The sequence below is a fragment of the Moschus berezovskii genome, chromosome 22 (assembly GCF_049115385.1).
Source record: "Moschus berezovskii isolate FMDL1 chromosome 22, NW_MosBer_1.0, whole genome shotgun sequence".
Lineage (NCBI taxonomy): Eukaryota > Metazoa > Chordata > Mammalia > Artiodactyla > Moschidae > Moschus > Moschus berezovskii.
The window spans coordinates 42,775,220-42,790,084 of record NC_142481.1 but is presented as its reverse complement, the minus strand read 5'-3'; the positions used below and the strand labels follow the sequence as shown (position 1 = coordinate 42,790,084).

The following is a 14,865-nucleotide window of genomic DNA, read 5'->3' as shown; positions in this document are numbered from 1 at the left end:
ATGAGGCTCTGAAGAAAAGCTGGTTCAATACTACATAAACAAGCTGGCTTTTCTTCTTCCATGATAGTCTTAATTTACCATAGCAATTCTTAACCGACAGCCACACTCATTTGGATAATAAAACTTAGTTGCATAAGGTTCGAAATAGCCAGTGCACACTGGGAAACTGAATGCCTGATGTATAAAGTACTATTTATTATTTTTCTGGTGACCTTCCTGAGGGAAATCTCCGAGGAGCTGCTGTGGAGCATTACGGTGTCGCCAGCCACCTCAGTACCCGGAGGGAAATATAGAAGAACCTTGACATAACCTATTTTTAACCATGCCTCTGGCGATTCTGAATTCAAGTTTATAGGTGAACATGTCAGGTAGCACATAGAACAAAGCCAACGACACATTGTATTCATCATAATTCTGTCCTGGTACATTTTATTTTTTCCAACATTTGTGATTTAAAATCCCATGACATTTCTTCAAGGTGAAATTCTGCTCGAATTTTCAACAAGATTAGTTTGTTTCCAGCCAAAATAAATATCATTCAGGTTCAGCAAAACTTCAGAAAGGCACCAATAAATGCAATGAGGTCCACGTAAACACCATGACAACCGTTTGCACTTAGCTAAAGGACTTCTACTTTTAAAAATCAATGAAATAATTCAACTGCGTGAGTGATTAGCAACACATTACAAAAGAAGCATTAAAAATTGAGTCCTCTCTCCCAACGCCACTCTGTGAAAGCATTGTTCTTTAAGTGTATGTGAATATCATAATTATTTTATGATTCCATCTTTAGTTCTTTCCCATATAGTAAATTCAATTGACCATGAAATGAAATTTCATAGTCAAAATGCCTCCTTTACACTTTTTTATAGCAGCAATAACAGTTTTATAGCTTTAAGGCAAGGTAATTCATCAGATGTTTAATTTAAAGGCAGATTCTTATATTATTAATAAATATTTACCAATTTAATAAAGCACACATTTTAGCATGCATTATATGGTCTTTTAACTATTTCCCTAACTTAAATGAGCCTCGCTGAGCATCTATGAATAATGGTGAACCCTGGGCAAACTCCCTTGGCAACTAAACACCCTTTTTATTTTTATTATTTTCCAGGCACAACATTGCAAGGCTGACTGTAGAGAAACAGAGGACAGAACCCTCCCTTCCAGTGTCAAAGGGACAAAAATGCAAGAAAGTCCACAGGAAACAATTATTTGAGATGGCGAGGAACATTTATGAATACTTAATGAACATTTCCCGACTGTTCCTTGCACTCTTTTCTGACAAAAAAGTAAAAATAAAAACCCTGACGTTCAGCTCAAACACAAAAGATCACAAGCAAAGAAAATTATGTTGCTGCAATCCTATTTGGGAAAGTAATCTTATATTTCAGAGAGCACACTGAATCTTTGCACTGCTGATCCACTACATATTTTGCAATCATCTGCTGTTATCTGGGGAATTAACAATGAAACCAATAAACATCACTGGCATGGTCGTAATGTGTAGGGAAATATGTAAACAAGCAACAGGATTTGTTTTTTGTTATACCAACACATCTGTTTCATTTTATCAGGGTTTAAGAAAAAAAAAAAAAAAGCCCTATAAACTATTAATCTTGTTTTAAAATGTCTGCTTCGTACTTCACCTAGATAGACACCCAATGCCTTATATACTATGGTAGAGAAAAAACAGCCCCAGCAGAAGAGTTTAAAATACTTAAGTAGATTTACTCTGGTGATTGCTAACTATAATTGCTCACCAAGAAACACAGAACCAAAATTATTGCATTAGTAATTTTGGCTCTCTGGAGCGCCTTATTTGATGTTTACAACAATAAATAACACAATTAGGTATATTTCACAAAATAACCCGCTCTATACTTTCCTCTGCTGGTTATAAACAATTATTCTTTTTCCCTTTCTCTGTATCACAGTTTGATATTTCATTTCAGGTAGGAGCAAATCACATATCATAAACATGATGCTTTAATCCAACAAATGCAAAAGACCTGGGCTCTGGTAAGGGCTCCCTTTTTTAAAAGTTCTCCTGGGCAAACTTTCAACTCAAGGGGAGGAGGGAGGTGGGAGGGGGGTTCGGGGGGGGGAACTCATGTACACCCGGGGCGGATTCATGTCAATATATGGCAAAACCAACCAATATAATATTGTAAAATAATTAGCCTCCAATAAAAACAAAAATTAAAAAAAAAAAGGACATATCTTTGTTAAACCAAAAGCAAGGAAGGTTGGCTGCTTTCAAACCAATGAGTCAGACTTCTGTAAAAAATCAATTCAAACCAGAGGATCTTGTGGCGTCCTCCTTTTTCAAGTCAACCAACCCAATGCCATCTTGTCCAACACCAGGGACGGCTCCACTGTCTGTCTTTAAATGGCACCAGGAGGAACAATCTACATGTCCACCAGTAGACAGGCATGAGCATGTTTCAGAACATGGGCTCTCGGATCTTTACCCTGTGAAGTTCAAACGATAAGTAAAATACTTTCAAGCAGTAAATTTGCTGCCTACCATATGCAACCCACTGCTATGAAGCACGCCATCTTGTTCCACGAGATTTCTTGAGATTGTTATGGAAGGAAGATCCAGGCTTTGAGGGGGAAACTGGGGCGTGAATTCACTTCCCTGGGAAGGCAACGGATCGCTGAGGCCTTGAAAAGGCAGAAGGACGTCAGGCATGCCCAGGGCGGGATCTGACTCTGGAGGCGGCGTGATGGGGGGTATTTCAAACTCCTCATCCCCAAGGCTTGGTGTATGGAATGTCTGCTAAAAGGAAACAAAATATAGATATCTTCATATTCTGTTCCTAGATCTTATTTCTCCTTGGAGGGAAAAAGAACGATGTCACATGAAAACACTACACAGCTAGACCAAATATTTATTTCTCAAATGAAAACATCTTAAACACAGATTTCCATATATAAAAGTTTTGCTGATTATTCTGATTAAAGATTTAAGTCTCATTATCATATGGTTTTAATGGAGTATCAGTATTAACAGTTTTTTAATGCGTACTTAATTAGCAACATCTGTCTTTGTTGTTAGTTGGAGCACCAGCGACATTAGATTTGGCTATATAACAAATTGCCACTTTATTGATATGTTAGTGAAACAGCTCAAACGCTTACATTATCCACATGCTTCATCAAATGCTGACGATTTTGTGGAGCGCACACAAAACATTAATCCGGAAGTGAACATTACACATATTTACTTTCTGCCACAACATATAAAACAAGTGATGCCGAATGTATGGTTTGCTTTTGTAATTTCCTTATTGGTATATTCTCAAGTGCAATGCCTGCTTCCATGGAAGTTGTTACTGTTTGTAATAAAGCATTTTATATAAGGATCATCAGAGCATATATATCTAGGGCTTTTATTTAAACAAAAAGGAGAATTTGCTTTTACAGGAAGATTTTTGATTTGTATTTATCGAAACACTTCTCTTCCAGTCTTCAGTTTTAAAAGGCCACAGAAGGAGCATAGAGATATATTGATAGAAATGTACTAATTCCATGGATGTTACTGAAGTACTTGCTGTTATTTCTCAAGACCTAAGTCAACAATGCATACTTTTTTCAGTGCTACTTAGACCCTTAAAGATAGTATTTTCACATAGAATCTTGGGGTGCAAATTAGAGCTGCCTGCTGAACCCCATGAACTATCTTTCTTAAAATAGAACTTTGATTTTGTGGGAAGAGGGGTCAATGTTTAGAATATTCTTTTTGGTAGGGTGAAGCAGTTACTCAGATACTTTTTATTTACAGCTCAGAGGGTCAACATTATAGTTCATTTATTATTAATAGTATTTTTTGAAGAATGAATTGGGCAAGATAATTTGAATCTATTATAATTGGTTAAGAAAACTAATTAAGAACTGAAAATCATCCTTCTTCAAGCTATCAATGATGATGTAACTTAATAACCATTTGAAAGAAAATAGAAACAAACCCAAGGGGAGAAAACACACACACACACACACCATTTCTCGTCTCTAGAACCTGTCAACTGCTATTTGTATCTCACCAGAAATAAAGAAGTCACAAGCTATGGGTGTCCATGGCTGGGCAACTGAACATCTTGAGTTTCTCAGCAGATTCAATAGATGCAAAACATGAGAGTACAACAGCACATTTGAAAGCTAAAGTGAAATATTAGATTTTCTGACATATTGATTCCAAGAATGACTTCCCAAAGATGTCAGTTTCCAACTGCAGTACCCCGAGTTCTGAAACACAAAGGATGAATTGGCCACAAGCGTGGCTGGCTAATGAATGTAACCCTATGGCTGCATTTGCTGTTATTTTGGCACTAATGTGGTCTAGTAACAGATGCAACTGTAATTTGTGACTCATTTGCTACCCCATTACTGCTTAATGAAATCTAACATATCACATTAACAATACGGATAAACACTCATTCTTGATATGTGGCATTTGGCTGTTTTCATTACCACTGTAATTAACACTTGAAATATTATTTCAATAAATATTTAAAGTACTTTAAAAATGGTCAGGGTAATCATGACACAGACAGAAAACATAAAGCAAATGTGTGAATTTCAAACTCAGAGCATCCTGGCCCCCATAGTGTTATCTACTGGGTGATATCTATGGGAAGGGAATCAGTTTCAGGCACAATTTTGACTTCACAGCATCAAACCTAAAGTCTTCCTGAATGAGTCTGCAGTCATTAAAATGTTAAAAAACCAAATAAATTTACTTTTAATGCTTTTAATGAAGTGATTGGGAAATCAGGCTCATACTATAATGTAGTGTATTAACATTAACTTGGGCTTTATTTTTTGCTCAAGAAAAGATGTACAATGAAATCGTTACATAGGATTATTTTTTAAACTTGAACATAAAGCAGGTCTTTTGCTAGGCAATTAAAATTAAGGAGATTTTCATTTTTATTTTTGTTAAGGTATAAAGAGATCTTACATATAATATGTCCCTCCAGTATATTTTTTAAAGAAATTAATTTTGACCTAGAACTCAATATATTACTATTTCATAATCTAATAAAAACAATACCATAACACTATATTATATAACTAAGAAAATGCTAAAAACTTAAATGACTTTTAAAGAGAGGTAATCCAAGAAATATACAGTTAAACATTCCTTAGAGAAAAGAGTAATCAAAGCACTGGTTATCTGATATAATAAAAATAACCAAGTATGGCAGCAACCAAAAAAAAGACATTGACTTCTGCAACTATGCCATATGACCAGTATCAGATTAATCAGTTAGAGTTTATATAATTACTTTGTACAGATATTGTCTTTCCAGTGTTTACCTTGTACATGTTAAAGTAGTATGTACATGGTTAAATACCATCTGTACTGAAATGTTCAAAACATTTGTTCCTTTTGATAAAAATGCAAATCTGGAGAACTGTTGTATCAACATATAACAGCCAATGTCTGACACGGTGAATTATCACAGCTGGAATTAAATTGTCTCTGAACAGCTGCTGGCACTAGAGCTTTCATCAATGTTTGATTCAAATGTAGGGAAAAAAATCCTACAGAATGAAACATCATGTTGTCCTTACAGATGGGGTTTGTGCTCATTATCACAAACAACACAGCAGCCAGTGCCAAACAATATTCCCTTATCTAGGCAGTCTTCTTGGTTAGAGAGATGGCGGTCACTGCAAAAATGATTAATCTACGGATACCCTTAATTCTTGATTCCCCACTTTTTTTTTACTAATTTTGCCAAGTTCATTTCTTCCATACCACTTGCCTCCCTGTAACGGAGATCATTTACGAAGCCATTATGATTTTCATTCTCTGGGGTCAAGCTGGTTCAGTTTCCTATATTTGAATGTATTTGGAAAATGAAGAGATTTTATCATGGGCATTGCAAGAGGAAATGTTCCATTTGGACCAATTTCACTTCTGCTTGTTTTTGTTTCCTTAAATCTCACACAGTCTACCACTTTCAGGAAAACATTTCTTGATCTAATCAAGATGGAGGTTTTTCTGGAGGGCAGACCAATGAGACCAGGGGGCAGCCCTAAGTCACAGTAAGGAATGCAGTGAAAACAGCAACAAAAATATGTTCATTCCACATGCACTGATAACCTTCACACAATCTCATGGTTTCCCACCATGGTGCTGCCTTTTGATTCCATCCCTCTATTTTCCTGGCCCTGCGGGAGTCTTGGAGCATGCTCATTCATTCATTAATTCAATACATATTTACTGAGCACAGGTGGTGCCAGAGGTAAAGAACCTGCCTGCTAATGCAAGAGACAGAAGAGACGCAGGTTTGATCCCTGGGTCAGGAAGATCCCCTGGAGAAGGAAATGGCAACCCACTCCAGTATTCTTGCCTGGAGAATTCCATGGACAGGGAAGCCTGGCAGGCTACAGTCCATGTGGTCTGCAAAAAGTTGGATGCGACTGAAGCAACTTAGCAAAAATATGTGCACAACACTGTACTCAGCTGTGGGAATCTAACAAAAAAAAACACTCATTTTACATCACACCCATTGAAGACCCAAGAAATCATGATACCATTCTGCCACATCATTCCCAAACCATGGCAACTTAATGAAATTATTCCCAGAGCTGTGTGAAGCTTAAATATTTTCTATTAGAAATCCCTTCCATCCTAGTTTCCAAAATAATCCCTATCTACTTAGACACCAATATAGTTTGGATAGTCTCTCTTTTCTTATATATTTACTTCTGTTTGCACCTATATTTTTTTTCATCAAGAGATGTGTGTGTGTGTGTGTGTGTGTGTGTGTGAATTACTAACACTTGTAACAGCCTACGGACGAACGGACGAGTGATAAAGACTTGTCAGGTTATTTTCTCTTCCAATAGGTTTTTCTCATTTCTCCTCCAAAGTTGTTACCTCGTGCCATGTAAGAGCGAGAGTGAGATAAATTCAATACTTGGCTTTTCCCTTCAAGCCTTTTAAATGATCTAAATAACACACAAAACATGAACAGACACATTAAGACAGACACTTACCTCGCTGGCTGCAAAGAAAGCGTTGTTTGCCTCAGCCATATTCATGTAGTTATTGTTATTTCCAAACTGAAAGAAAACACATTGTTTTATGTTAATATGCCGTGTCATAAAGAATGCTGGGGATTTACTTAGTGCTCAGATGGGATCTGGAAAGAACGTTGGTGCGATGAGATAAAAGGGTGGTCTGTCTCAGACCAAATGTGAACTGTGACAGGTTTCAGAGCACTATGCTATATTCTGTCGGCTGACTCCCTCAGAAAATAGAGCATCGAGTTAAGCTTATGTGATAATTCTAGAAAATCGTGTTGTTTCTCATCAAGACTAACAGCGAAAGGAGACAACTGTAAACATTTGGCCAACTGGTCGCTAGTGGGTGTTGTTTATCGAACTGGCATTTGTCAGAGGTTAGCAGGAAAAGAGTTTCCAAGAAAATCACCTTGACACATTTTTAAAGCATATTGGGACTTCATAGCTTACTTTTCAAGAACAAATGTCACAAGTGTAGGTAGATTAAAATGTGAATTAAACTGAATAGAATTCAGTTCCCAGGACTCAAATTCTATTTTCCCCTGAATAGGGTGTGGCATGAATATAAATAAATAAGACTAAAGAATTTTTTTAAACCTTCAAATAGAGTTTAAAACGATATCTATATCCATCGGAGCTGTTGAAAATAGTGGTATTTAATCTCTCAGTGTAACATTAAGTGCAAAGAGGTTTAAAAAATAAGCAGGATCCCATGAACACAGCAATTTTTATTTAATTCCCTAACACAATAGCCCATTCAGACCATCACAAATAAGACTGTATCAGCATTTCAGACATAAGCTCTTTCCTTCCAGAGACCTGTTATCAAAATGTAAAACTTGGATTTTGGCAGAAATGCATTTTCAGGTTCAGATGGTCTAAGAAGGCACATTTTTGTTGCTTTAAACATTTCTGTTATCAGTCTGGCAATGTAGAAAGGCTCTGGGAACATAATTATCTGGAGCTATATTATTTTCACGATTTTTAAATGGTAAAAGAATGCCCTTCTTTCTATAAAGTGTATTATTTCCTCCCTTTCATGCATCAAATAACACATAGGTTTGGTCTCCAAAGGGTGAAATGTATATCCATTGTCTATTATAAATACAGCCAGTAATTATTTAAAGTAAAAGGCACAATTTTCCCAAGGAGATAGGTAGACAGATAGATACAAACACACAGATTGATAAAGACAGAGAGTAAATATAAATACAGACATACAGATATGAAAGACCCACAATAAGCCCACAAATCCTCCTCTCAATACACCCCCAAATACTTATTTCTGAGGGGCTCTCATCCTCCAACTCTGAACCTGTAGGATTCGTGCACAGAAGCGGGATTGACACGCTCTACTTTATCATGTCAGGGATCCAAGAACTAAGCAGGATTTATACGGAAGGCTCTAATGGTTCCAGAACGCTGTTATGGTCCACAGAAGAAAAATCCCACCCCGTAAACCGACACCTAAATACATCCTCACACAAGGAGCCCTCAGATTCATTTGGATAAGTATCTTCATGAGGATTTCTGAAAGATGTACTTGTTAGCGCTTAAGAAAGCCCTTTATCTAGCTTTTCTGAAGGCATGTGATATCGAAAACACGTGGTTTTGGGTTCACAGATGTCTACTTATCTCCGAACTCATCAAGTTGTATACATTAAATATGTACAGGTTTTTCTGTATGTCTATGATACCTCAATAAAGTGTTTCAAAAATAATCTTAAAATTAAAACACAAACAAACACATTAGCGGGTGCATGCACATACACATATATCCCCTCTCGCCCCTCCCATTTTTCCACAATGTTAAATACATGCAAGAGAAGGGACAGGAATTTCTGTTGAATGAAGGATTTTAGAATTACGATCTCAGGCCTCCATCTCAAATGTTCTTTTCAGGGTATTTATGAGAGCTGGGATCACGATGTATATTCCGTGTACCAACCCTGGCTCCCAAGCTACTGACAACAGCCTGTATCACAGCTTTACTGTTATTTAAATGTAGGTTTTGTTGGGGAATTAGAAATCCATTTAAAGCAAACAGCTCATTATCAGAGAGGTTTTTTTTTAAGATTAAACTCACTTATTATCTAATAGCACCTAAAACAACAAAGAAAAATAAAATGGCTATTAAACGAAGGGCTTAAACAATTCAAAAAACAAATTAAGCTTAGAGTGAAATAAGAACTGGGTTAGAAATCCTCTTCTGAACAGTTAGTATGCGAATGTAATTACTGAAGAAACTACAGCTAATCAGCTGTGAATTGTATCCATTAATTAGTATTTGCCCTGGAGAAATGAGAAAAATCAGTAACATCGCAGGCACGGTGGTGCGTTGATGAGCCACGGGACGGCCCCCACCGTGGTTACTCAAGCAGGTGGCTCCAGTGGTCCACGTAATTTGAAAAGCTCTCACCTGAAGTACTGAGCTGGCATTACAAAGCACTCCTTGCATATCTTTTGTATCTATATAAGGCCTTAATGAATGGCTTTTAATTTGGAAACACTTGGTGATCAGGCGGGAAGAGTTATAAATCATTTCAAATGGAAGCAAAGGTTTCTATTCTGTTTGGGGTAAAAATATCTCCTCTGGTTTGGAACTGGAGGGTACTCAGAAGAAAAAACAAAACAAAACAGGATGCCCAGCTAAATTTCCCTTTCAAATATACCACTATATTTAAAATGGATAACAAACAAAGCCCTACTGTATAGCACAGGGAACTCTGCCCAATGTTATGGGGCAGACTGGATGGAAGGGGGACTTGGGGGAGAATGGATCCATGCATATGTATGGCTCAATCTCTCTGCTGTTCACCTGAAACTATCACATCATTGTTAGTCAGCTATACTTCAATTTGGGCTTCCCCGGTGGCTCAGTGGTAAAGAATCTACCTGTCAATGCAAGAGATGTGGGTTCGATCCCTGGGTGGGAAAGATCCCCTAGAGAAGGAAATGACAATCCACTCCACAATTCTTGCCTGGGAAATGCTATGGACAAAGAGACCTGGTGGGCTACAGTCCATAGGGTTACAAAAAAGTAGGATGTGACTAAACAGCAACTCCAATATAAAATAAAAATGAAAAAAAAAAAAAAAAACACCCCACTTTATTTTAGTATAATTAGGTCCCATGCAGTATTTGGGGTATACTTATACTAAAAAGTATTTATTTATGGGGGATTCGAATTTAACTGCAGGTTGTGTGTGTTTATTGGCTAAATCTGGCTACCCTCATGCGCTAACGGACCTGACAAGGAAGAACGGGATCCCATGTTCACTGGCTTTACCTTATCAAGTAATGCGAGCTTAATTTTATTTTGTTTTAAAACATGACCTCTGGATTTTGTTGCGCTTCTTTTGTGTAAGAACCAATCTGATTCTGAGAGGAAAAAGTGATCATTTGGGGCAGATCTCTAATATAATGACTCCAGAACAATTAACTTTAACTGAATTGTGTACAATTAGATTTACATTCTAAGAGACAGTGACATCCATAAAAACATTATGTTACAAAACCTCTAGATCCACGAGGGAAGGGGCTTTGACTGTGTTCACCACTGTCTGCCTGAACTAACAACAATGCCTGGCATATTATAAGCCCTCTGATATTTGTGGAAGGGAGGGTGATCATATTTTAATTTCAGTGTATCATAATCACCCATCCGAAGTGGAACAATTTTATCCATTAGTTTTTTATGATGATAATGATAATAAAGGTTTACCCAGGGAAGTCCTCTACATACATAATTAATATTTCATTTAACTTTCCAGAGTGGGGCCAAATGTAATTTACTTTCCCAACAAACAGAGAAATAAAATTACTACCCCTACTTTACAGATGAACACACTGAGGCTTCTAAGGAGTCAGGAAACTTGCCCCAAACACAGATACAAGCAATAAAGTCTGACATCCCTCCTGCCTCATGCTTGTCTGCTCAGTTGCTCTGTTGTGTCCAACTCTTTGCAACCTCATGGACTATAGGCTCCTCTGTTCGTGAGATTTCCCAGGCAAGAATACTGGAATGGGTTGCCATTTCCTTCTCAAGGTGATCTTCCCAACCCAGGGATCAAACTTGTGTCTCTTGCATCTCCTGCATTGGCAGGCAGATTCTTTACCACTGAGCCATTGGGGAAGCCCCTCCTGCCTCATAATCTGTATCAATTACACTCCAATTGCAGCAAAAACTTGAATATTTCACTTAGTGATCAATTTCAGAACTTCATTTTTAATGATCTTCTCAAAGCTTAAATTTCCCAGAGGGTAACTCATTTGCTAAGTCTAGTAAAATGCACTTCAGGAAAAGTATTTCAAAAAACCAGTAAATTTGGGAAAGGCTGTGGATCACTGCCCTCTCTTGGATGAGTCACAGGGCTCCCTGTAACATTAAAGATTGTGAGACGTATTGCAGTTCACTCTTCAGCAAATATTTATGTGTTTACAACGTGTAAGACCTGAGACAAAATGATGAAAAAGATGACAAGGTTCCTATTTGGATGGAGCTGACATTTTTCTTTAATTGAGAGCTAGTAAACCCAGCCCCACATAAACTGGCTGTGGAACACTTCATTTTTCCCCCAACACCCTGTGGGAACACACTCTGGGACACCTTGTTCCAAATCCTTTATTGATAATACTGTCTTATTTTCCCTGAATCCTTCTTATAATAACTAATATCCTCAACTTGCACCATAGTAAAGTTACTAATCAACTAAATATGAATTTCTTAATTAGACATTCTAAGTCAAGATGGGTATGCAAACAATGACTCAATGAATATGAATTTGAGCAAACTCTAGGAGATAGTGGAGGACCAAGGAGCCTGGGGTGCTGCAGTCCATGGGGTCACAAACTTGGACACAACTTAGCAAATAAACAAGAACAGCAACAACAAGTCACCTTAATTTGGTCAATTTCCAAACTTTCTCAGTGGTAACTCTTCACTAATGTTCCTTCCAAGATCCTCTACTCAGTAATACAAAGTTCTTCTATGTGATTTCAAGAGTCAAAACAAAATATGTCAAATAAATTAAATGAACCTGTAGGTGAAACAGAGTTAACTACTCTAAAGAGCATTCAAACATGTTATGAAAGAAACAGGCTAATTCAACTGTTTTAAAGACCTCATCTATGTGGGGAAATGGTCACTGTGAGACAGGGGCATTTATGAGGTGTGCTGATGATGATCAGTCCTTTCCAATTTGATAGGCTCTAATAGATGGGATCCCCAAAGATATAATTATAAAGCAGAACTAAATTACTCTGCATGTCGAACTTCTCTATCTTAATAATTTCACAAAAGAACATCTTCATTGTACTTGGAGGTAGATTTGCTTTTGCTGCTTGATGAGTAATTATAGCTTCAGCAAATACAATTTATGAAGGACATCAACTGAAAAGGAGCATTGCAGTATTTAAAAAAAAAATTATTAAAGACCATCGTGTTCGTGGCCTGACTAACCATGTGAAGTGCCAAAGCAAATTAATGGAGATTGTTAAGTCTCGCTCATCCAGCAAAAGGCTTGGAAGACAGTGGAACAGCAGACAATAACCCATCTGTAGTCACAAGACGAAGACTTCAGCCTGATGAGTCCACACAACATCATTCTCACTGAAATTATTTTGACACCCATGTGAAGAATTGTATAGGCTTCTAATAAAGCAGCATTAACTACAGGGTATCAAACAGCTAAATGGCACAATTTTAATCCTAAAAAAAAGATAATCCTTTGAATTCTCTTTTCTTTTTTCCCATTAGATTTGTTAGCAGACACCATCCAATTTGATGCCTCAGTAAGGACATCTGTCAAGTTGCTTACACAAATGAACTGTGCCATCATGGACCAAGTGTGCCAAGCATGGTCACATGATGGAGAAGGCTGCACTGCTAAGTTCACACACTCCCGAAGGCTCTGTTAACTATCCCGTGGAAAAGAACTTGCCAGGGATCATCAAGATTTAACCATTTTCAGCAGTGGTAATCTGTCTTTAGAAAGCCCAATATGGCGAATGATAATACTGATAGCGATCAGGGATAAATCTGGAGCATCACTCCAGGAAACAGAGAGTGACTTTGTCAAAAAAGTCAGTCTGTACCAAAGGTTAGGGGGTCAACAATAGGCTGGACACAAAACAACTGCAAATAATGGACTAAGAGGTGTACTAAGTGGAAGAGCACACATGTATGCGTGTGTGAAGTCGTTCAGTCATGGAACCCCATGGACTGCAGTCCACCAGGCTCCTCTGTCCATGGAATTTTCCATGCAAGAATAGTGAAGTGGGTTGCCATTTCCTACTCCAGGGTATCTTCCAGACCCAGGGATTGAACCCACATCTCCTTCACTGGCAGGCTGATTCTTTACCACTGAGCCAAATGGGAAGCCCCCCCGCCCCCACACACACATGGTAGCATAGCGGTAGCATATTAATTGCACACAAACACAATTCTGCTAATTATACAATTAAAACCAGAGAGAATTATGTACACACATATATACAATCATATACACAGACATCTGCTTCCTAGGTTGAGTTAGAGGTAAAGATCCTGCCTGCCATTGCAGGAGACATACGAGACATGAGTTCCATTCCTGGGTAGGGGAGATGCCCTGGAGGAGGACATGACAAGCCACCCCAGTATTCTTACCTGGAGAATCCCATAGACAGTGAAGCCAGGCGGATCGCAAAGAGTCAGAAACGACTGAAGCAACCTGGCATGCATACACATACATAAGCACACATAAACAGGTTCAAGTACAAAGCAAGATTTTGTTAAGGAAATACACTTTCAAAAATATTATTTACCTGTGCATATGCTAAAACCTTCTAGATAATTACCTGCAGAGCACCAGACTCATATATACAGTCACCCACAGCAGTTCCTCTTGGATATCAGTAGGCATCTCATTCATGAGAGCAAAACTGAATTCCTCATCTTCTCCCCCAACCACATCACCCTCAGCCTTTCTCGTCTCCTTTGAAAGGGAAGTGACTCAGTTCCGGTGACTCAGGTCAAAAATCATCCTTGAATCCAGTCTTTCTCTCTCCATTCCCCCATCAAATCATCAAAAGATTCTGTTGGCTCATCTTTCTAATTATATCCAAAACCAACCGCTTGCCACCGCCTCTGCAGGATTCAGGCAGGTCCCAGCATCCATGCCCTCCTGGATCCCTGTTGCAGCCTCCTGGCAGTTTCCATTAGCTCTGCCAAGCCCCTACCACAGAGGCAAAGAGACCCTTGGAAAATCCAGGTCAGATCACCTCCCTCCTCTGCTCAAAACTTTGCCGTGACTGCCCATTCACGCACGGGAAGAAGCCCAAATCTGCACAGTGGCCCAATGACTCCTCCGCCCTTTGTCAATGTTCTTCCCGCTTGCTTATCCCACCCTATCGCTGCCAGCCTCTCCTTGCTGTTCCTGCAAGATGCCTGACACATTCCCATCTCAGGGTCTTTGCACTGGCTGTTTCCCCTGCCCAGACTGTTGTTGCTCCAAGTGTCCCTGGTGTGCTCGTGTGCATTCTTGTGCATGCTCAGTTGTGTCTGACCCTTTGTGATCCCATGGACCATAGCCTTTCCTCTGTCTGTGGGATTCTCCAGACAGGAATACTAGAGTGGGTTGCCATGCCCTCCTGTCGGGGAATCTTCCCAACTCAGGGATCAAACCCGAGTCTCCTGCATCTCCTGCATTGGCAGGCATATTCTTTACCACTCTGCACCACCTGGGAAGCCTGATGGCTTGCTCTCTCCCTGCTTTTGAGACTTCTCTCAAATGTCACCTTCTCTCTGATCACCGTATAACATTCTTTGCAGCCCTCCTC

General features: G+C 38.6%; 1 protein-coding gene across 1 annotated transcript in view; it reads right to left on the bottom strand.

Moving 5' to 3' along the window:
- Positions 1 to 14,865, bottom strand: part of TOX3 (TOX high mobility group box family member 3) — a 59,933-nt gene that overhangs the window by 27,128 nt on the left and 17,940 nt on the right. The window contains exons 2-3 of the mRNA XM_088829977.1: positions 7,021 to 7,086; positions 2,534 to 2,788 (exon numbers count right to left, since the gene is read on the bottom strand). Coding sequence (XP_088686103.1) covers positions 2,534 to 2,788; positions 7,021 to 7,086 — 321 coding nt within the window. The remainder of the gene's footprint in view (positions 1 to 2,533; positions 2,789 to 7,020; positions 7,087 to 14,865) is intronic.